The following is a 24,659-nucleotide window of genomic DNA, read 5'->3' as shown; positions in this document are numbered from 1 at the left end:
CATTTCAAAAAGTGATGAGAGTGGATGAAACATTTTGCCAGAATTCCCAACTCCATCTATCACTATTCTAGACTCAGTGAAGGATGGGGGCAAAATGTTTTGCTAGAAATCTAGGTAGTGCTATTACCGCTAATCATGGGCCGATCCAAACAAGCGCTAGCAATGTATCCTCACTGAATACCCTCACCAGTTACAGTGTTCTCTGAATGGAGACCAACAGGTACCAAGACTACAAGTATGTAATGGACAATTCACTCATAATTAAAATACAGGATAAACAGCATTTATTCTCATTGTCCACTTTTCCAAAGACATAGGTCCATACTCTCCAGTCCTCACTATACTTCACAAATATAGTTGTTAACCCTGAACACTACAAGTATTTTATACCAGTAGTTCCCACAGTCCTACTTTGGATTTGCTGGGGAGGGGGGGCAGGGGTAGCAACACGATTGGGACGATTGTGCTGCTGCCAGGCAGGGGAGGGTTTTTCCAACTTACCTGGGGGTTGCTATAGTTCTCCAGAGGATCCCGGGAGCCTGTAACCCCTCTGCAACCTTCCCCAAGTCTTTAAAGTTCAGTGAAAAAGAAAAAAAAATACTTCCTGCTTTCATCATGAAATTGGAAGTGGGTTTTTTTTTTCTTTTTCACACAGGACTGAAGCATCGGGGAGGGCTGCAGAGGGGGTGGCAGGCTCCCTAGACCCTCTGGAGAACCATAGTGACCTCCAGGTAAGTTGGAAAAACCCTTCCCTTCCCAGGAGCAGCACAATCATTGTGATCATGCTACTGCCAATTTCTGAGCCATTCCCCTTAAAGGGGAATGGTCCTTTTCTGGTTCTCCTAGTGGGTCGCGACTGTTTGGGAACCACAGTTTTATACCATATTTGTCCTTGTGGCAACAAGGCAACAAAGCCTTTGCCATGTACACCACATGCAAAAGGAGAACAGGGCAAGGGCTGCACAGCGACAAGAGAGTGTCAGAGAAAAATTGAGAAACTGAGGGGAAGGAAAGACTAGTGATCGTCAAAGAGAGAAAGCACAAGTGTCACAAATATATTATCTTCAGAGATAATATGTTGGGAACTGCATCTGCTGATTGGGTAGCTACAATGGATAGTAGGGCGGGTAAAATAAAAAATATTGGTTGCAGGTCTACTACAGATATTAATCCAATTAAGATTTAAAAAAAACCAGTTCTCAGTGTTTTGTTACACACAAAGTACAGTATGTCTAAGATACAGAAATTAGGAAGAAGCTTGCGGAACAACACGTTACAACTTCTACAACTGGGATCTAGTTTTGAAAAAGAGACAGACTTATTCCTTATGCTCTCTTTGACCTCAAATCTAGGAACTAGTTTTGGGAAGGAGGAAAAGCTTCTGACAGGTATATGTTACCTGACAATTCCTTTACAAACTCCTGGGCCAGTGGGAGGCAAAGCATTCCTCACCTGCATCTCCAGTATGCTGAGTGAACTGTTTTGGTGGGATTGGACAAGTCCAGAAACATCAAAGCCGTTGTGGTCCAACCCTTTGTTCTGCCAACAGCATTAACCCCTTCACAGATGGATGGAAAAGTGAGAGAATAATTCTTTGCCTCTTTGCCTTCCCAACCATCAAGGCTACTGCTGTAGGTGGAATAAAGGACAGAGCCAGCCCCATTTCTCCTGATGCAGTTTCATCACAATGATGAAGTGGGAAGAGAAAAGATGGACTGGGGTTGCTAGATGTGCGAGAATACTGGAACCAAGAAGGTGATCTAGGGTAGAGATTAAAGAAAAGAAACAGGGAGGGAAAGAGTTTGAACCTTCCTTCTTCTGAAATATGCTCGGTTTTTTTGGTGAAATTTTTATACTTTATTTTTATTATTATACTTTATTTTTACCTCGCCTTTCTCCCCGAAGGGACTCAAGGCGGCCATTCCCTACTTTAATAATAAATGCTTGTTTATTATTACTTGTTACAAGTTACAATGCTAACCTTTGAAATTATCCAGTCTTTCCTATTGGGAGTCTGTGTCTTGGCCACACATTTGGTCCAAGCTGTAATGTCTCCAGTGCAATAGTAAGCATCACCCTTGAACACAAATTGTCCTTTGCACTCTTCACAGGGTAACAGAGCACCGAAGGCCATCCCATCTGCAACCCGGTCCAAGATCTAAAATAATGAAAAGTTGAAGGAGTCATGGCAGAGAAGTGGAAATATTAATTGCACTATAGAATGAGAAAAGTTTACAGTTTCACAGATGTCCAAGTTCTTAGAATTTCTTTCTGTAGCAAGTTTACCTGCATGAGATGATCTTTCTAGGAGTGAAACTCATAGGATACAGGAAATGAAGAGCTTTCGGCATTGTACCTTTATTTTATTTTTTTATAGAAAGTTACTGCATTCAAAAACCTGTCTTGGGTACCAATTTATTGGAAGTGAAAATCCAAAATAGGGCCGAAATCATACACAGCCATTCTGTAGGCATGACTGGAAAAGCATGCAAAATTCAATCATTGTGTCTGCAACATAAGATGAATTTTTTAAGATTAGAGAATCTTCAGCACCTAGGGTGATTCACATGTTATAGGTGTGATTCAAGTATATCTATAATAGATAACAATTCTTAACATATGACCATGATTAACATAATTTTGAAATTGGCAATGGAACAGGCACTCTACTGAGCCTCCAATTGTCCAGAAAACTAGCAAACACAAGAGCTTTTGATCATTTTCAATTTCTCTAAAATCAGAAAAGGAACCAAGCAGTATGGTGCAGCATAACCTCTCTCAATTGTATCATGAATTTAATATTATAGGAACTTCAGTAGATTTCTTGTGCCCATCTTTTCCACAATCATTTGACACATGCCAACATATTTATTGGCCATTCTAATTAAAACATTTTAGATCTAGTCTTTCCATCATTACAAAAATTCAGAATGAATTGCTTGAGAAAGATGTTGTTCACCATTATGTTTTTTTCCCCTCATTTAAAACCACTTCCTACATCATTACAACCATGGTTAATAGAGGCTGGATACTTTAACTGCAACAGTGTAACAAAATTCAATTGTACCACTTGTAAGCATTATGCTTGAGGGTATTAGAGTTGGCTTTCATTCCAGTTATATTCATATCATTATATTAACGGCCAGTGCAAGGCCTGGTAGTCATCTTCTGTGCCTGGCAGCCATCTTCTATGTGTCTTCTATCCTATGGGAACTGTCTGCTTACTGTCTGGAATGTTCCCATAAGAAGCAGAGAAGCTGGGACTCAAAACAATGACCTGAACTGCAGCTGTCTGGTGTTATGAGAATGAGATAAGATGCACCATGTTTATCAACTTAGCTGCACCTGCTCGACTGTTCTTCTCCCATGGGAACACAGTAGCTCTCAACAGGGAACACACCTTATTGTACACTGTTGGCAACCTTCAGTCTCGAAAGACTATGGTATCGCGCTCTGAGTGTACAACTTGTTCAACTGAGTACAACTGAGTGTACAACTCGCGCTCTGAGTGTACTGAGTGTACAACTCGCGCTCTGAGTGTGCAACTCGCGCTCTGAGTGTGCAACTCGCGCTCTGAGTGTGCAACTTCAGCAGTAAATACCCAAGTCTGTATAAGCCCCTGTATTTTGGCCATTGCTTTGCCCTGGACTTTGTTGATGGACGCCAGCAGACCACATCACCTGGAAAGTCACCCAAGAACACTGTAAGCCTGGAGAAGCTCCTGTATATGGATGCTCTTAGATTTTGGACAAAGCTCTTTTATGACAGTCTTGGACTAGACTTGCTTCTTCTTCAGATTCCAAAGAACCTCCAGCCCTCAGCCAGAACTAGGGCCCGAAACAGTATCGTATCTCTCAAACAATTTACAGAATACATTAACACTCAGAGGAAATGATCAGGTAGTCAAACGTAAAATAGAACAGACTCCAACTCACGGCAGATTCCCCAGAAGGAACTTCCTGTTTGTTGGCTATCAGGAGCTCTTTTAGGCCATTGATGGAACAAGCTTTCTTCAGCTCATCTTTGATGTTCCAAATCAACTCTGTCTGTTCCTGCAGATGTAAAGCATTAATTAGAATATTCATATACTGCTTTTCAACCAAAAAGCTCACAAAGCAGTTTACAGAGAAAATCAAATAATTAAATAGTTCCCTGTCCCAAAAGAGATCACAATCTAAAAAGATGCACAAGAAACACTAGTAAATAGTTGAGATTTATTTCTTAATGGAACCATTTAAGAACGGAAAGTGTGACAGATATGATAAGCAATATTCCTGCTTTCAGATTAGCCTGTTAACACTGTTAACCTTTTGGCTATGTAAGATGCAATTATTAATATGATGATGTCAGAAAAAAAACAAGAGGCATGAAACAAGGTTGGGAATATTACTCATCGCTTACTGAACAGAGATTATTAATAGGATCATCTTATTTCAGAGGCATGGGGGGGGGGTCTTACTGGTGTAAGAAAACACTTGCTTGGGCTCCATCATTCCCAACAGCATGTGGAAGCTCACATGACTGAATAGCTCTCCTTATAAATTTCCCTCTGCACAGAAAACTAGATATCAGGGAGAAGAGTTAACTTAGGGAAGAGCCATCAGACTAAAGTATGAATCTTCAACCCTCAGAAAAACAACAGTATTGCTTAATGGAGCAAGTCCTAATTTATAGCAGTGGCCATCATACAACTGCTTACTCAGACAAGTAAGATCCGGAATTAACTGTAGGCCTCTTTTTCACAATTGAACCCTATGAACATCACTGATCCAATAAAATGTCATCTGCCAATTCACAAGGAATGTAATTCAGCTGGTGGACAAACAGTTTCATATTATGAGCAAACGCAGTGCTGTTTGCAAGCAAAGGAAAAAGAAAAAGCAGGAGCAGAAGAGCCCTCAACTGCTGCTACAAAAACAGTCTGAGGACAACACTCTTGTGCCGTCTTACAGATGTACTCAAGGATATAGCAAGAAGCATCACTTCAAAAGAGTTACATAAGGCAAGTGACCTCTGAAGAAGGCTTCAAACCTGAAATAAATTGAGATTACTACAACAATCTGGTCTCTGAGTGCCTTTGAGAATCCTTTCCGATTCTTCTCCAATTTTTGGTGCCATCCCTCCACATTTTTTCCTCCTAAAAATCTCAGATATAGGGGTTTCACATGAGAATCTCAAACAAATCAAAGCTCCTAGCTCAGGGCAGACTATGAAGTTTATGTGTCCACATTGTTCTCTGATCAAGTACCAATTCTTTGAGCAGTAATAACTGGTCAGGAAAATCAAAACAAACAAGGACATGGGTAGCCGAATCCTGAGCTGCCCAGAGCTGCGGAACCCGGCAGCTCCACAAAGGTCTCCCGCCGGATCCAGCGCCTCCCGTGCTACTGTTTGGTCGCCGCTAAAGTGAAGGCGCTCGTGTAGGGCAAGCAGCCCTGCCTGAGCGCCTTGGATCCTGCAGAGCTCAGCTTCGCTGATCTGCCTCTCCCCCGCCCCCGACATGCCTCCCCCACGGCCACGCCTCCCCCCTCCCCATAACCACTCCCCCATGCCCCCGACCATGCCTCCATCTCCCGTTCCGCAGCCTGGCGGTCGCGGAGACTGTGCTGGCTCAGCGCCGGCAGGAGCCCAGTGGTAAGCCCCGCAAACGTGCCTTATGGTATGTTTGCAACTGTGGTCCGCGCCACGCAGCACGGACCACGGGATCAGGCTCTTTGACTGCAATCCTATACATGTTTCCTGAGTAAGTCCTATTGTACACAATGGAGCCTACATCTGAGTAGACACGCATGTGTGTGCTGTTAAGAAATGCATTTTCCTCCTATTGTATATCAACCTTAATCAACTTTCTATCTGCATATTCTGATGTATATTCAATTATTTTTATAACTTCCAATAACAAGCATAAGTAAAAGATTCTTGTTATAAGCTTCCAAGGTAAGAAGAAAAAGAATGCAGTTACTGATAAACAGGGCTCTTCTCCAATTAAAGGTTTAACCCATTTCTCACCTTGCTTTTATCTAATTAATCTACTAAAAATACTACAGCACTAGATTTCAAAACAGATTGCATTTTGAAGCTCTTTCGAAGAAGGTAGCTGTTCTTCTTGCCTAAAAACAGTGTTGCATCAAACCATCTGTTGCTGGAATTTCCCACTCACTCTGCTACTCAGAATCCAATTTGCACCCTGCAATGTACATGAGGACTCTTAGGTGGTCTCCCACTTAGGTACTAACCAGAGTTAGAGCTGCTGCTTCAGCACAGTAGAAAAAAAAGCATGAACTCTCAGACAATGCCCTGGGAACTGGAGGAGTGATAATTTGAGCTTCTCAAATACATTTATTAAAAAATTTATATCCTGCTTCTCCTGTGCTGAAACAAATGCCCAAAGCCATGTACGGATACAGCTGCAGCTTTGTGTTATTTAGGATTTGTATACTACTTGAAATTCATTCAAACCCACACTAACTGGAATGTATGACTGTTGAACATAGCAGTGGACATTTCTGCATGAAAAACAAGAGGCTAGAAAGTAATGTGGTGGGGGTTATTGTCTACTTCACACCACATTCTTTGAGGTACCCTGAGTGGTCAAAGTTTACTGCCCATCATGCCTTAGGTAAGGCTTGGAAGGCAACATAACATCTGGATACTACATCAGTACAGTGGATCCCCTCACCGACTTTACAATGGTAACCTGTTCTGGAGACATCACTATATTCTAAAAATATTGTAACGTGAACGCAGTAATCCATTGGATTCAAATTCAATGTAATTTTTTTTCCGGAAATTTGTTCCAAGACCGTAGAAACTGAAGTTTCTGCCACAGAACTAAACTATTTCTCTCTCTATAAAAGGTGCTTTAAAAGGTTCCTGCTGCGCTCTTCAGAGGACATGATCGGTTTACACAATGTTGTAATTATAAAACACAAATTACAAGGCTGTATTCCTCCTTCAACACACACAGCCATGATGTTAAAAATGGTGCTGTTGAATGAGATGCTACCAAACACTTGCATTCACATTGCTGAATGATTTATCACTCACGAGGTCTTTTGGTGGTAATTGTGAGCCCATTGTAAAGTGACTAACTTATTGTATAGAGAACCATGTTTTATTACAGAGAGTCTATTGTGAAGTGCTCTGACTGAAAAGTGAACCCATTGTAATGTGGGGGTCCTCTGCACATAAATACCAACAAAATCACTGACAGCCCCTTCTTACAATATGCTTTATAGTTAGAACTTCAAATACAAGTCACACCCAGGTTGCAATCCTAACCACACTTTCCTGAGAGTAAGCTCCATTGAACAAAATAGGATTTTTTGTTTGTTTTTTGTGAGTAGACCTGGTTAGGATTGTGCCCCCAGTCATACAAGCTATGATTAGCACATGCATAAGCCACTGGTTTTTCCTTCAAAATACAGCGATTAGAAAGACCTGCTTAAGGACCTTTTAGTGGGAAAATGCAATGATGTCTGAATGCATATGGCATTCATAGTTCAATATGTCTAATTTGTATCCTAGTATTTGTACAAAAAGTATTATAAGTAGCAGTCCTGAGATAATAGAAATAACTTAAATGACAACTTTTCTCTATTTATGATGCTGGGATGCCAAGGAGGTATGCCTTGTAAAGGTTTACCCAGCTATCTTCTGGGCTCTTCCCCAAGAAGGGGCCTGCAGAAAAACCCATGGAGCATTCCACATTCCATCTACAGAGCCTGGGCAAACAGGAAAACCCATTTTTCTATGGCATGAATTTAGCTTGGAAGTGAATTCTTTCTAGAGGCAACTTTCCTCCCAATTGCAGCTCCCACACACAGCAGAAAATTTGCTCTCACAGTTGCTGAGAAAGAACAACTGCTAACTGCAGGGCAAGAAGCCAATGAAGCATGGGAGGGGGAAAATAATTCAGAAGAGCACTTTAACTTTTGGCTCTGCCTCAAATTGGATTATATTCTCCAGGGGCTGTTTGTCATGTGCATGTGGCTAAAAGCCAAGATTCGTGTTCCATGACAGCTGTGAGCTGAGACACTAATTTAGAGTTTAACACACACACACACACACACACTTTAGAAGGATCTTAAGCGCTATACAAATACAAATGACATACTCAGTGGAGCTGACAAGGAGCTGCTCCAATACTGGGCGGGGGGGGGGAGTTACTTTTCTGAAACTTCCTACATGAACAACAAGTGTCACATGGGTTCCAGATAATGTAAATTTACAAAAATACAAGGCTTATCATGCACTAGGTGGAGCACAGAACAGGTTTGGTAGGTTGAGTTTGGCTTGGTGGGTCATTCTACTTCTGGCATAGTTCACTTACATGAGACTATTAAGAGAGAGAGAGAGAGAGAGAGAGAGAGAGAGAGAGAAAACCCCATAAATGTACCTCTAGCACAGCCATTTTCAACCACTGTGCCATGGCACACTGATGTGCCACAAATGGCAGCATGGCAGGTGTGTTGCGGGAGTATGGCAGAACATCATTTATTAGTAGAGCCACTGGGGGATGTGAGCACCCTGCTGGCAGTACAGTATGCTTTGTCAATTGTCAAAAGACTGATGGTGTGCCTTGACAATTTTAGTACCTTGTCAGTGTGCTGTGAGACAAAAAAGGCTGAAAATCACAGCTGTAGCAGGAGCCATGATGAATAAGGCTAAAGTGTTCAATGTGTATTTTTTATCACTGGAATCCACCTGGTAGATCTACTGCATCCAATTCTTCATCAATTAAGGAAGTCAATAGTTTTAATGCTGACTCAGAATCCAGAAATTCTCCACTGAATTGTGGCTAATTGACAATGAATAGTTAATTCTACCCTGAAGAAGTGAGAGCAACATCCAGCCTTCTGCGTGTTGCAGTACAGTCCCTACCTACAAAAATCCAGTCTTGGGTTATCAACAAAAACAAGAAAGGTAAGAGAAATGGCAAGGTGGGAAAGGTCAGCTTTTTGCATCAAGGCAATAGAGAAGTGACCTGGGTCAGCAGCTTTTTGATAGGATTTATTTTTGCTTATATTTAAAAAACACCTGCTTCTGAGTGATAGGATGCCCACCTGACAAGGCCATTCGATTTATTGTAAAGATGTTTTGATTGTGAACTATATTCAGGTTGGAAAAGAAGGCAGACCTCTCATGATCTTTGAATTTCCCCAATGAAGGAATTGTAAGAGACTGAATAGAATTGGCAACAAACCTTCAGCAGCTTCTCCTGTTTGGACTGCTTCTCTTTCTCCTTTTTGGGTTTCTTTTTTGAGACCACACTGGTATCCACCTCATCTCCTCTTCTCTTCCTGAAAGAGAACAAAAACATACATTAAGCAGAGTTACTTAGGCGTGTCATCAGGAATACTGACCCAAGCTTAGGTCTCAGCAAATATTAAACAAGAATACTAAGTGCATACATTTCTCTCCTTCTTTTGTGCAGTTTGATATTCGTTCTTTTCAGTCCTTTCTGGTCAAGTTTACGTACACTAAAGAGCCATGATTTAAAAAGACTAAGGGTGCAATCCTAACCCACTTTCCAGCACTGACATAAGGGCAATGCAGCTCCGAAGTAAGGAAACAAACAGTCTTTTACTTTGAGGAGGCCTTCGTGAGTGCCCTCCAACTGCAGGATGCAGCACATGTCCCATTGGCACTGCTATGCCAGTGCTGGAAAGTTGGTTAGGATCTGGGCCTTGGTATCCTGGGCACAAAATGAAGAGTACCCAGTGACAAGTGCCTAAAAGATTTTGCTTCCCTCTGAGACAGGGAAAGGTCAACATAAAAATTAGTAAAATGGATCTCCCAAGAGCATCAAGTAAGTTAACCCTCTGAGACTACAGTAACACAGTTCTTGCTTGCTGTGGTTACCAATATCCAGTGCTGGGGTCAACCTAGTTGGGAGGATTTCCATAGGGCTCCCTGCCAATCAAGGCCTACAAAATTTCATATGTAGCAGAGCAAGGGCCAGCTGAGATAGTAAAAAACCTTCTTTATACAATGCTCCCTAACTGTCCTCAAGACTGTATGTATGTGGAGAACATAACATGTTACCCATGAATCCCATCCTTGAACTACTGGGAGAAGGGGAAGTGCCCACCTGATCTCTGTTGCTCTGTAGAACCCACACCACAGATGGCCAGGCATCAGGATCAGGTAACCCAAGGAGCCAATCAAGTCACAGCACGAGCTCCTCAGTCTAAGCAACTTGTCTTTCAGTGCAGTTTGAGTCTTCACAAGCTGCATGGCCTTACCCTACTGAAACCATTGGCCTGCCTCCTGACTAAAAGCTCTGATAATTTCTTGGAAATCTTTCCTCTGGCTAGGAAGAAAATAGATACAGGGACTTCTGTTTTTAGTTTCTAGCATCAGTACTTTAGAACAGGCTGGCCCACACCTGCCTGAGCTATGGCGTACCACCCTGAGTTCCTTGGAGGAGAGATGGGATGAATTATAAAAAAATAAAATACCCTTCATTCTTGGTAGCAGGCAGCTGCTTCTTCAGAGTCTCTTTATCTTCAGCACTCAGGAGCCCAAAGCCTAGGAGTTGGGAGGCACTAAAGGTAGCGAGAAAACCCAGATCTGCTCTGCGGCTGACAAAACAGGTTAAGTGATACCAGTTGTCTATCATACCCAGCTGGGGCTTTTCAGGATGCACCATTTTCTTTGAAATTCTAATCTGGCCCTGAGAAGGAAGGAGGGGGGGGGAGAGAGTACAGTTTTCTGCATTATTTCTGAAAGGATTGATCCACTGTAAAAAAATTTGCTGCTTAAAGTTAATGGCAGGGCTAGTCTATCCATAAGGTCAACTAGTGGCTGCCTCGTGCAACAGACTGGTGGTGGGGTTCCCACCTCTGCCAATCCAATTACCTCCGCTACTCCTTCTTCCACTTCCTGAATTGGAAAAAGAAGAAGGGGGAAGACCAGAAGAAAAGTATGAAGAAGAGGAGAGCGTTGGGTTAGACTTGAGCACCAGATGGAGACAATGTGGTCCACCAGTTACCTCTCCTCCACACTTCTCCTGCTCTGCTCCATCACCCCTAACAAATTGTTCAAGTCCAAGCGTGCAAGTTCTGCAATTTCACAAAGTCATGTCAAGTGGAGGCAGATCAAAACGAAAAATATTTGCTTAACCAGAGCTTAACACAACTGGGGAAACAGCTTATCTCACAAAGGAAACTAAGGTGCTGATGAAATATGGCAGAAATCAGTATCTGCAGCACAGACACATGGACTCCCTCTGTGCTCTACAGCCTGCTACACTGCCTCTGTGCGCTACAGCCACAGGTGATTTCCTCTGTGCTTCCACACACAAAAATCCTCCCTGCATATAGCAAAATAGTATGTCAGGGGAAAGGGTATGGTGAAAGTTAGTTTTCTTCCACAGGGAAGGTTTCTTTCATATGGAAGTATCAAATATGCAACCCCCACCTGCAACTTAGAGCAGTAGAATAATTCTACGAGACCTGTTGCAGTCAGCGGAACTGAGTAGTAAAGGTTTTGCTTTTAAAGCCTTTACTACTCATTTCCGCCAACTGCAAAGGTAGCTGGAGAAGGAGAAGCAGGAGTAACTTGCTAATTACTTGCTTGCCCAGGGACAATTGCTACTTTTCTCACAAGCAAAAGGCACATTAACCTTCAGATATCACTGGTGTTTTAGGAATATTTTAATCTTTTTTATACTAATTCCTACTTTGCATTTAGTGTGACCACCAACGGCTCACACCTAAAGTCCATTAGACCGGTATCAGACAGAAGTGGATGCAAAGGTGGGTTTGAATGGGGAGATACAGTTGAAATTCCTCCACACTATGTGGCCATATGAAAATCAGGAATTTCTCCACAGAGATCACTGTAAAAAGATACAGAACATAGGAGACTTTGTACATGGACAAAGGCACAGTGGAGGGTGGTGGGAAGGCATTTTGTAGATAGGGAGGGGTCTGGGCAGGACTGTTTCTTGGCAGGAGGAGGGCAGTAGGATTGGGCCCAGGAGGGGGGGTTGGATTGGCGGCAGTGGCTCCAGTCCAAGCCCCTTCCTCAGCCAAGTGGCCCACTAGCTACATAATTGATCTGAGAAGCCTTATAGGGGTGGCTGGGGTCTTACATGGAGTAAGGGGAAATATATCCCCAACTGCCTCCTGAGCTGCACTGAATGCAGTGCAAACCATGTAGCCTGGCTGTGCCAGTGCAGCTGAGGACTGGGCTGTTTACACTAAGCACACATCCTACAATGGCATCTGTTTACCTTTTCTATCTTCTGTTCACAGCCTTTGCAGGTACTTCTGTTGGACTTTGCATATTCTGCTGCAAAATCATTTAAACTCTTCTCAGCTTTGCCACCAACCTCTTGATCACCACCTTTACCTGGAAAAAAAAAGAAGACACTTTTCCTTTCCAAAAGTTGAAAGTTATAATTTAACACCCAGCCTTGGACAGTGCAAAGGAGAATGACAGTCCAGTCCTAACAAACTTTCCAGCTCTAATATAGCTTCAATGCAGCCCTAAGGTAAAGAAAACAGCGATCCTTTACCTTGAGGAGCCCTCCAAGACAGCCCTACCAACGCAGGATGCAGTGTGTGCCCTACGGCACAGCTGCATAGGGGCAGGAAAGTTAGTTAGGAATGGGCTGTCAGGTGGTACACCATGCATATAAACCAGATTTTATTAGGTAAGTTCCCAAAATCAGGCATTAGTTTTTAAAAGTTAATCTCCAATCTTTGACCACAAAAGAATGTACCAGGTTTGTCATCCCAATTTGCTAAATTAAATGAACAGGTCTGAGAGAGGGGAGCCTAGTAAAAACTAGTAAACCACTGACTAAATGTCCATTTTCCAGAATGTCTGGTTACAAAGTCAGCCCCAGGTGACACCAGCAATCAAGCTCCAGATTGAAAACTAGCAAATCTCTGGGGCAGCTACAGGGTGGGCCAATTTTTATGTGTGGCATGTCTTCGTGCTAATACCAGGACACATAGTGCAGTGATTCTGTATACGTTTGAGATAACACACAGTGTAAGACGCCAAGGATCCCCAAACTTTCAGCTGCCAGGCTCATATCACTAAATCCTGCTCCGGTGATAGACCAGAGCAGGTCAACTGTAGAAAATAATATATACACATTTTGCACAAAACTTTTCCTATTGGTCAATTCTCCTATTTTCCTACTGGAGAAAAATAATTTTCAGTGGTATTGTTACTTGCTGGCTTTCTCTTTCTCTCTCTGAGTGTCTCAGTCCAAAAGTTGCTTCATCCACAGCAGGAGGGAGATAGTGAGTGATGGTAGGTGAGGGGGGCGAGAGAGAAAGGGAAGGGCGGCCACATGAAATTATAATGCCACTGGCTTCACAAATTGAACAAATATGTTAATGAATTGGATGTGGCACTTTCTCCACACAAGCCAGAGAAGCCCACCAGATATAAAGGCTAGAAAGAGGGACAAGCTCCATTATCAACAGGGATGTGGAGATCTTAGGGACAATGGAAGCCAGTTGTGTTGATATTAATGGATGTACCCATGGAGGTGGGTCTATATCATTAGTAGGCTGTAGGTTTGGGGACCACTGCATTATGACCCTCTCTGAGGTGCTTTACCTTCAGTCAATGCTTTTTGGAGGCCTCCAGCTTCTCCTGTAACTTTAAGTCACCTCTTATCACAGAACCAATCAGCTTTTGTACACAAACTAGCCCCAGTGTCTAGGCTCACACACCAGGTGTCATCTCTCTGACTGTCAATACTGATTAGCTTACCAGTTCCAGCACCACCAGTTTCTATGGTTTTTTTAATTTTCTCCTGATCTTCCCAACGGAGTTCTGAGAAGCCATCCAAATCAGTGTGGGATACCAGTCGAGCTCGCTTCCAGAAGCAAGGGAAGTGGTGCCAATGGGGTACTTTGCCATCAAACATGGGGGACTAAGAAGAAAGGAATGGTCAGAAGAGGGAACAGTGTAAGGACAGCAACACTAATAACACTTGGATGGGTCAATGTGTCATATATGCAAGGTGCAAGGAAACCTACAGCGCAAGCCTTGCATGTTTACCCAGAATTATTATATTCAGTGGGGCTTACTCCCAGGTAAGCGTGCATAAGGATTGCAAACCTAGTTGTTTAATGATTTCAGCAATGCAAGTTACTACTTAACCAGTCCTGTGAATCTCAGGTCTCCAGTTCATAGGGTTTACTATCACAGCTGTATTCACATAAAACTAAATTAATGCCTGTGCATGCGTGCTCGCACACCCCCCATTGTATAACTTAATGCTCAGTTGCTAAGGACTTGATAACTTGCAGCTGAACATATGACTTGACTCTGCTGAAGAAAGAGTTTTGTGACCAAAGAGTGCTTCACGCACTCACCAACCTGAGCGTTCCATAACCAACACTAGATCCAGGCTGCAGCATCTCTATTAGGCACAGGTGCACACCAACAAATGCATAACCAATTGCAATCCTTCCATCTCATTTTTGGAGAGAGGGATAATTTAACTCCACTACCACCTTCAGTGCATTCTGATCACATCTGATATACAGGTATGCGCCACTTAATGGTTCGCTTAACAATGGATCACATATATGACGGTGGTCAAAGCACAATAAGGATGCTCTTAATGAGACAATCATGTCTCCCATAGCCTGCAGCAAAGTGTCTGTTAACAAAGCAGAGAGGCTCTTAATGCAAAGAAGAGGCAATTATCTCCAGTAGCCTGTGCAGACAGCTAATGTCTGGCAGGGAGTGTCTGTTCACACAACAAAGGAAATAAATTGGACTTATTGTTCACTTAATGACCTAATCGCATAACAACAGGGATAGGAGAACATATTAAGTGGTGCACACCTGTACTGCTAACTTGACTTATTCAGAAACTTTTAGAGCCAAAAGGCAGGATATGCATTGCTAGATAAAATAAATAGATCAATAAAATAAAAGGCCATTTTAACTTTTTCCATAGGATCATCTTATAATTGTGGACATTGCTGTACTCTTCTTAGTGACTGATTTTATATTTCTACTGGTAGTTTTATGGAGTTTTTTAGTAGAATGACAAGTAATTATGACTGTTACTAGCTAAAACTACTAGTTTAACTACATTTGAACTACTTTTCATAAAATAGCTATAATTACCATTTACCTACACCAAAATGTAATTTACAGCCCAATTCTAACCTGTGCTGGAACAGACAGGTCAACTGGCCTGCACTGTATCCAGCACAGGGTTAGAGTAGGCTGTGGTGCAACTCAGGGCAAGAGGATATTTTTTCCCATTACCCCGAGCACTGCCCCAGTCACCGCAATGGGGCTATGCACCAGCTAAGTCTGAGCAGCCCAGTGTCAGGCCAGGCCAGGCTGCTTGAGAGTGGGGTTAGGATCCTAAGTGACAGAAACTGGTGTACATTTGTGTACATTGGAGTGCAGATTAAAGCAACAGTAATTGAGAGAGCTCCTGAATAACTCATGTTTTCGTACTGAAGACAAGATTGCAACCAGCATGGCTGCATGAAGTAGCACAGTCATGAAGTCACTCTTGGTGTGAAGTCAGCCATTCTTACCGAGTTAACTATTGTGGAAGTTGAAGCCTACCCACAACATCATTTCCCACCCACAGGCTCTTTCACATCCTGCTCTAACAACACACACACACAACCCACCACCCCCTCCCAGTCAGCCAGGTACAAACTTGCAGAGTCTGGAGAATTCTTGCATAAAATAAAGGTGAGCCCTCTTACATTTCCTGCTCGAAAAGTAATTTTTTTCTTTGCTGCCACTACTAACAGTAAAAACAAATACACTGAAAAATCTAGATAAAGACAACAATGAAGTATTCCCTCTCTCAGATAAAACAGCTCCATTTATTTACAACTGAAAAATCTGACCTGGTTGCATTCAAGCCTGTAACTTCTCCTCTCACAAATCTTCTTGCAAAATTTTTACCTTGCCCTTTCACCTCCATGGCACATTCTGAACTAGCTCACTTGCTACCATGGGTCAAGTGTCAAACAGACAAAAAATTTCAAACACAGCCATGTCACAAATGCTAGGGATGGGGGGGGGGGGAGAGAGAGAGAGAGAATGTTTCTCATGTAAGTTATTCAGGCTTGGTAGGGTCATCAGAGAGATTTTCACTAACATCTTGGCTTTAAACTGTTCCAGGAGGTGGAAACCAGCTTCCCCCTCCCACCCCATGACTTATGAAAGCTAATTAGTCTAGGCATTAACAAGTCAAAGTACCTCAGGCAAAGTCAGTTCATTTGTGCATACTGCTCAGCAGACCCTACACTGACTGCAGTGGCTCTCCAAGGATTTAGACAGATATCTTTCACAGCCCTACCTGAAGATGTTGGGGATGAAACTCGGGTCTTCTAAATGCAAAGAAGATGCTGTACCTCCAAATTACAGCCTGTATGTACCCCTGCTTATAAGCCCTCACTAATGTGCAGCACAATCCTAAGCAATGGCTCCACCAGTGGAGTGGCTGCTGTGCCAACCTAGAGTGTCACAAACGTGCCATAAAGCAAGTTTGCACCTACTCTAGTGAAGGCAGCACTAATGGAAAGGCTTGTGCCGGCCTGCTAACGTTGCATCCAAAGGAGTGGTGACTGGTGGAGATAAGGAAAGTGCCAAGCAGTACAGGGGCTTGGGGAGGCTACAACAGAGGGGTGTTTGAGGAGGGGAGTTTTGGGGTTCAGGGAGGGCAGATCAAGCAGATTGACGGAGGAGGCCTCCACCTTATCCAATCCTTCCTCCTGGACCTGAACACCCTAACAGGGCTGCTCTGACTTGCACCAGTGATTTAGTTTGCACAGAACCAAACAGCCCCATTGGGCAGGCTGGAATGTTACTCGGGGTAAAGGGAAAAAAATATCCCCTTACCCTAAGGAACTGTTACCCTGCACATCCCTGATCTTGTCTGATCTTGGAAGCTAAGCAGGGTCAGGCCTGGTTAGTACTTGGATGGGAGACTGTCAGGGAATACCGGGTGCTAGAGGCCTATACCATAGTCTTCCGAGACTGAAGGTTGCCAACCATTTACCCTAAGGAGACCTCCAACTTGCTCCTTACCTGCACTGGATACAATGTGAGCCAAAGGGCTCAACTGTGGCAGTGCAGATTAGTGCAAATAGCTTTCTGGCAACAAGACTGGAAAGCACTGTACAATTGGGAAAGACTTTGTTCTTTTGCTATTTTTAGGCAAACTAACTTCCAAGGACTGATTGGAAAGGCTAAATTTGTCCTAGCTCAAGACATTAGAATCTTCTTCAATTATCACATATTTTCACAACCATTTCATTTGACAGAGAACTGCAGTTGGATCTCTTTGTGTGCTACTTGACAGAGTGCTGGTGGAACTAGCCTCTGGTGAGTCAACACGTTGATCTGTGGATGCCTAATAAAACTAATATGCGAAATTTAGCTTTTGAAATTGCACTGATAATTTCTCACCTACTATTCCCCCCCAAAGTTATACAAGCTATAATAAAAAGACAAAAAACAACAACAATCAAGTAGGTGATGCTGATAGTAACCTACCAAATGGAACTATTATCTAGAACAGTGTTTCTCAAACTGTGGGTCAGGACCCACTAGGTGGGTCGCGAACCAATTTCAGGTGGGTCCCCATTCATTTCAATATTTCATTTTGAATATATTAGACTTCATGCTACCATGGTATGTGGCTGCATTTAGGGAAATGTCACAGGTCATTATGTTTAACAGACTACTGTGAAGATGTTTTTAACAATGATAGTCAATGGGACTTACTTCTGGGTTGGTGAGGGTAGGATTGCAGCCCAGGATTATTAAAAATTACCCTGCTTGATGATGTAACTTCTGGTCATGACATCACTTCTGGTGGGTCCTGACAGATTCTCATTCTAAAAAGTGGGTCCTGGTGCTGAATGTGTGAGAACCACTGATCTAGAAGCATTAAGTATGCATGATACAAAAAAAAGCTCTTAATGAAAACCAAAAACTTAAGAGGAAAAAAATGCACAATGAAATCATACGTTGTTCACCAAACGCAACAATATACTTCTAATTATAAGCCTAATTATTATGACAAGGAATTCTGAAATGCTTGTCAATCCTGTGTCAACTCATTGGTACTGTTATAGGCTTGCCTAGTGTTTACTACAGCAGTGTTTCTCAAACTTTAAACCTTCAAGAAATACTTCCCACATACCATTGGTCTGATCATGTGTGGTATGGAACCCCTGCGCATTGCAGAGCACTCTGGGGCATGCTTGAAAGTGTATGCAGGATTCTTAGGGGGCACTGCATCACCATGAACTGCATCACCATCACGATCACCGCATCGCCAATGGCCAGCAAAGGCTACAATACTGCTTTGCATTCGCATTTGGAAAGAGAAGACAAGCAGTGCCAGATAAGTCTTCTTTCAAGGAAGCACATGCATCCTTCCTTAATCTTCTCACAGATAACATCTTGATAAACTTTCAAGCAACTTTGTAGGGTTTTATAGAACACAGAGAGAAAATCAATGACCCAAAGCACTATTTGGATGGTAATTTTTTTTAATTGATTGGCAGTTTGCTTCAAAGAACAATTCGAGATGCTGGTTTTGATATTTATAACATGAAAAGGGCCATCTTACGCATATGTACTCAAAAGTACATTCCACTGGATTCAGTGGTGCTTAAGCCCAAAGAAAGAATGCACAGGATTGCAATTCTAGATGGCCTAAATCAATTTTTCACAGACCAGATGCTTTGCCAAGAATCATTCTCAGAAATTGGTATGAGACCTGAAACATGAGCTCATCATCCATTAGCCAGGATTTTTTTTTTTGCCATACATTTACAAGCTGTCTGGGAAAGAGGGCTCTGAGCAGCAGCTATGCATTTTTCTCTCACCTTAACCTTCCACGTTTAGAAGTCACAAAATCATATCTTAAGCTGTTGTGAAACTGATTTAGCTAATTTGCCTGTCAGATTTTCTTCAGCCAGAAAAGTTCTACATACAAATGAACAGAGAAAGGTGTGAAGAGACACTTGCAATGGCAATGACTCAGGCTTCTGTGAAAAAATATAACCTTGGTGCTAAAAAGAGGTTCTATTTGCCCACACACTGCTGCAGGTAACAAAAGATTTAGGTCACTAAAAATAAGCGTCTTAGACACAAACGTACTGAGGTGATGCTTAATAGACCAAAGAATACATGTGAAGAGCCACTTTTAAAGTGGCAGTCATTTTCTTATATTTTGCAGAGGGAGAGCAATTGTCCCTATTCACCCCAGCATAACTTTCCCCCAGTGGTTTTGGTGGCACTTCTTTGTTAGATGGTGAGCTCTTTCGGGGAAAGGGAAGCCATTCATTCATTCAGCTATGTAAACTGCTCTGTGAACACTCTTGCTTAAACGTATATAAATAACAGATCAAGAGATCTCTCTCCATCTAGCAAAAAGACAAAGTTCTAGCTTTCCCCATTTGGAACACTGAATGGAATTCTAGAGCAGTGGTTTCCAAACTGGTGGGTCGCAATCCACTAGCCAGAACCATTTGTCCCTGATCCTGCAGCCAGTGCTGTAGTCCTAGGGAGCCCTCCACAGGGCTACCCATAAGAACATAACATAAGAACAGCCCCACTGGATCAGGCCATAGGCCCATCTAGTCCAGCTTCCTGTATCTTACAGTGGCCCACCAAATGCCCCAAGGAACACACCAGATAACAAGAGACCTGCATCCTGGTGCCCTCCCTTGCATCTGGCATTCTGACATAACCCATTTCTAAAATCAGGAGGTTGCGCATACACATAATGGCTTGTACCCCGTAACGGATTTTTCCTCCAGAAATAAAGGCCTGCTTACCCATGCCTGCAAAAGTCTAAAAACAGGGGGGGAAAGGGCGCTGCCCCTTTTCTCTCTTTTAAAGACTTTTGCAGGTATGGGGAGCCCTGTAGAGGGCTCCCCAGACCCCCCAGGACAGTAGCACTGGCTACAGGTAAGTAAAAAGTCCCCCTCCCATCCCCGGCGGCAGCAGCAAGATCCTGGAGATCTCTTTGCTTCCTTCCCCCCTCCCCCGCAACAACTTATAGTGCTCCCAACTCCCTTGAAGGAGTTTGGGAAGCACTGCTATAGAGACATCTCTAAGATTCAGATTGGAACAAGCAATCATTGGAACAAGATTGGAACAAGTCAAAGTTACATGTGTCAAACTCCAAAAATCTTTCTTGTTGCATTAACTCAGAGGTTCTGAAACTCTGAGGGAGAGTTTGAGAGCCTTTAAGTTCTTGCGGGGGCGGGGGGAAGCAGCAACACAATGCCCAGGATCATGTTGCTAAGGAAGCTGCAGGAACTGGGATGTACTCACCAGTCCCTGCAGCAGCATCCTGGGGGTGCAGGCAGCCCTACACAACCGTCTGCAGGGCTCCCCAGCCTGCTAAAAGTGAAAGTGCAGCAATTGCGCTCAGCCTCTGCAAAATCAGAAGTGGAGCGCGATCACTGCGCTTTCACTTTTAGAAGGTTGGGGAGCCCTGCGGAGGGTCACACAGGACTCCCTGAACCCCAGGACGCTGCTGCAGGGACTGGTAAGTACATCCCACTCCCTGCAGCTCCCTTCACTGCCTCCCCCCTGCCCCACCCCTTAAGGGGGACAGAGGCCAGGGCCCTTGGGCTGGGGTGTCGTGACGCCCCAGTTTGAAAAGTACTGCATTAACTCTATCCCAGATGTTCTTTCAAGTTTCTTTTAAGCCCAAACAGGGAGCTGCTTTGGCTACTAGAAAGAAGAATGTGGCAAAAGGCATTAATATATAAATACCTTTTGCCACATTCTTCTTTCCAGTAGCCAATAACTGAAGCAGCTTCCTGTTTCAAATTCTGTGCTATCCAAAGTTACACAGTCACTAAATATGGGTTTTTACTTTGCATTGCCTCTTCCCAATGCAAGTTGAATCCTTTTACTATCTCAAAGTGAAGGATTCAATGAAAATTCACATCCTATAACATCTTTTAACTCATAATAATAGCCCTATCAACTCAGTACAAATTTTCCATTATCACTGCATTAACGAACAAGTTGGAAGTCAAGCTTCCCCCTTAAATATACAGCCAACAAGTTGCAGCATGTGTTTCACACATGACGTTTAAATGCAAAATTACTTTCTTCTACCAATTTCTGAAATAAATTACTTAGACCCAGATTTGAACACACACATATCCAACACCTGACACCTGACACAGCAACTAACAAAACTCCCACAAATACTCTCAGGAAGAAACAAAATCAATGAACAAATAGGTCAGAGTTTGAGAAAATGAGGTGGAGAACATCTCCTGTTTGCATCTTTTTGCCCAAGAAGCCAATAACTTCTCCCTACAGTATCTTTCCCTATAACTCCAGGGAACTTATCTCTTTCTTTCCTCATGGTCTAGCTAGCTTCTCTTGGGGTTTAGGAAGAAGTGTAAGCAAGATAAGTGGGGCAGATCACAAGTACCCAGGAAGCAAGATGACCACACAGTCTGCTGTATTTGTTGGTGGAGTCACCAGTTATTTCTGGGTTGGGAGGCCATAAGTTTGCGAAGTGACAAACTCCAGTAAGAAGCTCAGGGTGGATGGGAGGGCTTTTTCGAGCACAGAAAAGCATGCTTTGGAGCTCTGCCCACTAAGCCAAGCCTCCTATGTTGCATTGTATTCCTGCTCTTGCTGCCAGACAGCAGGTATTCAGGGGTCCCATAAGTATCACCAGATACCTCAAGCACCATTGGGTAGAGTGCCACCAGACACCATCTCAAGTATCACTGGTACCCATATCACTGGTTGAGAAACACTGGCCTAGAGCAATACTATTCAGTATTGTGGGGCAAGGAGATCATTCCCAAAACCAGTGCCTACTCCCAAACCATGATTGTTATATCTCTTAAGCCATTTGTTTTTCATGTTTACATTCCTCCCTTCCTCAGCCCAGGATCATGGATGTGGCTCCTTCCCCTGTTTATATCCTCACAACAACCCTGTGAAGTGGGTTAGGCTAGGACAGAGAGAATGACTGGCCCAAAATCATCCTCAAGGCCTAGCAGGAATGAGGGATTTGAAACCAGGTCCAAGTGCAACACTCTATAACCACTGCACCACACTGGTTGGCTGTCATCACTCTATTACCACTGGTGTTTCACCATTACAGAAGTTAATATGGTGTACCACTTTGTTTGCCAACAGTAATATATTAATAATGTTATTCTTACTGTTGTGTTTCAGGCAGACCTAGAATTCCACTGATTTGATCTGGTCTAAACAAACCAATAAACTAAACTTTTAGCTAATAAAGACACCAAAAAAAATTGTTAAAACATAACACCACAGGCTCCTCAAAGTTCTGCAGTCAGAAAGTGAGCCAAAGCTGACTGTGGTGAAACTGACAAGAAAACATGACCTAGGGCTAGATGGGCTGGGCATAAATACACCAATTGTTTTCAGACCTCACAGCTGCCAAGCGCAGTCTGGAAAATATGATGGCACAACCAGCAAAGCACAAATGAAATGTGCACCTTGATTCCAAGACTTCTTCTGAAGTAAACTGTACCGGGTTCAGAGACACTTATTCCCAAGTAAATGCGCATAGGTAGCTTGCAGGCTCTGGATTTAATGCCTAATAAGTAAAGCCTTCAGATTGTCAAGAAGCCATGTAAGATGTTGGAAGGAGGGGCATGATTGTTCACTTGGAGAACAGCCACATGCCACTGCAGGGAATACAGTAGCAGCCAAAGCCCCCCCCCCCCCCAAAAAAAAACCATGCCCAACCATCTGGAGAAAGCAGAGGGTGTGTCGATGCCTGCAAGCCTAGTCACACTTACCTGGGAGTACGATCCATTGGTTATGAGACTTACTTCTGAGTAGACATGCATAGGATTGGGCTTTAAGGTTGCAATCCTAGCTACACTTTCCTGGGAGTAAGCTCCATTGACTGTAATGGGACTTACTTCTGAGAAGACATGCCTAAGACTTGGGCTCGGACTGCCTGCCTGCTGCTCTTGCGCATCGCAGCCCCAGGAGGCGCCCAGGCAGCCTGGCGAAGGGGGAAACTCCCAGCCTCCACAAAGAGAGAAGCGTGCCCGAAGAGGGCGGCTCCGCAGCCGCCTCCCCCCGCATGCGGCACATGGGCTGGCCGGGGATCGGATCGGGGACGGGGCAGGGCGGGGGCTGCCAGACACAAAGGCTGCAGAGCCGGGGAGGCTGCAGGGAGCCCAGCCACAAAGCCGCCGCTGCAGGCAACGTGGCACGCCCGCCCTGGAGCCCCCGAGTGGGTGTGGAGAGGCAGCGCGGCGCCCCGCGTGCGGTACCTGCACCATGATGGCCAGGCGCAGCGAGTCCTTGGCGATGTTGTCCCCGCATTTCTTGCACGAAGCCCGGCCGCTCTTGGCGTACTCGGCCCGGTACAGCTTCTCCGTAGCCTCCGCCATAGCCGCCCGCTGCAGGGCAAGGTCCGCGCGAAGCCTCGGAGGGGCTAGTGGGGGGAGGGAGAAGGCGGCAGCGGCGGCGCCAAGAGAACTAGTCGGATGGCTACACAGCCAGCCCTCGAGCCGCGCGCAGACAAATCGACCCAAACCTTCCCAGTCGGGTCGACGCCCCCTGCGGCTCGGCGGTCGATTAGTCGGACTTTTAGAACGCTGAAAGTATCCAGTCAAGATGATGACGGGGAAGCGCTGACAGCAGCGCCACGTGAGAAGGAGGCTCCCTTGGCGGGAACTGGCCGGTCTCTGGACCTTCCCCTCGCCAGCGGAAGCTCCTGCGCCCATGCCTCCCACTCTTGCTGGCTGCTCCCCTGCTTAGGGAGGAGGGAGTGACCTGCACCAGGAGTGCTTCCAAGCGCAAGGAACATGTGCTTGTTTATTTCTGAGGCTGCGATCCTTAGCCACACTTTCCTGGGAGTACGTCCCATCGACTGTAATGGGACTTACTTCTGAGTAGACAGGCATAGGATTGGGCTCTCAGAAACACAGAGGGTGAGCCATTTGCAGTCCCATCTCATGCATGCGTATGATTACTACTCAGAAGTAAATCCCACTGGCAGTGCAATGCTGTGCGTGTTTATTTAAAAGTCCCACTGTCTTTAATGTTACGTACTCTTAGTAGGGTATACACAGGATTGTAACTTTTAAGTAGCAACCCCTGCTTAACTATGGAATTTACTTTGGAGCAAATTCCAAGTGGAATTTACTTTGGAGCAAAGAGGTGCTAGAACTGAGCTGCACGTTTGTTGCAGCAAGCTCAACAAAGGTTCTGTAAGACCTGAAAGATGACCAAACTTACATAGTGTAAGGCCAGCAGAGTTTTGAGTTTCCACTGATTTTTTTTTTAAATACTCTTTCAATTGGTGTTCCAGCAGCCCTATGGCTTTGCAAATTCCATGCTAGACAGTGAACTGGTGTAGCAGGACCACATTGGCATCTGCTGAATAACATGCAATGGCACAACAGCATCCAAACTCCATGAGTCCTTGAGTTCTGGAGAAGCTCTCCTCTCCGGTCATGAGCCTCCTATTTTCTTCTGCCCTCATATACAGCAGTGAGCCTGTCAGCTGCAGGGGGACAGAGCAACAGCCATGCCAGCAATGAAGCAAAGCTGAGGTGCATGTGACTGTGACAAGGTGGGAGAGCACACAGTAAACACCCTGTGTCCCATGCTAGCCCAATGATTGATCCATGCTGTGCTTC

At 44.0% G+C, this 24,659-nt stretch overlaps 1 protein-coding gene across 2 annotated transcripts in view; it reads right to left on the bottom strand.

The window, feature by feature from the left end:
• Nucleotides 1-23,506, bottom strand: part of PARP1 (poly(ADP-ribose) polymerase 1) — a 51,632-nt gene extending 28,126 nt beyond the window's left edge. The window contains exons 1-7 of one of the 2 annotated variants that reach the window (XM_066618688.1): nt 23,286-23,506; nt 13,744-13,906; nt 12,242-12,360; nt 10,464-10,678; nt 9,206-9,302; nt 3,936-4,052; nt 1,982-2,158 (exon numbers count right to left, since the gene is read on the bottom strand). In XM_066618688.1, coding sequence (XP_066474785.1) covers nt 1,982-2,158; nt 3,936-4,052; nt 9,206-9,302; nt 10,464-10,678; nt 12,242-12,360; nt 13,744-13,906; nt 23,286-23,405 — 1,008 coding nt within the window. In that variant the 5' untranslated portion in view covers nt 23,406-23,506. Of the gene's footprint in view, nt 1-1,981; nt 2,159-3,935; nt 4,053-9,205; nt 9,303-10,463; nt 10,679-12,241; nt 12,361-13,743; nt 13,907-22,799; nt 22,858-23,285 lie in introns of those variants that run through there. The other variant, XM_066618689.1, reaches the window with a different exon arrangement.
• Between the last annotated feature and the right edge of the window lie 1,153 nt (nt 23,507-24,659).

The sequence above is a fragment of the Tiliqua scincoides genome, chromosome 1 (genome assembly GCF_035046505.1).
Source record: "Tiliqua scincoides isolate rTilSci1 chromosome 1, rTilSci1.hap2, whole genome shotgun sequence".
Taxonomy (NCBI): domain Eukaryota; kingdom Metazoa; phylum Chordata; class Lepidosauria; order Squamata; family Scincidae; genus Tiliqua; species Tiliqua scincoides.
This window is presented reverse-complemented; position numbering and strand designations above follow the sequence as displayed.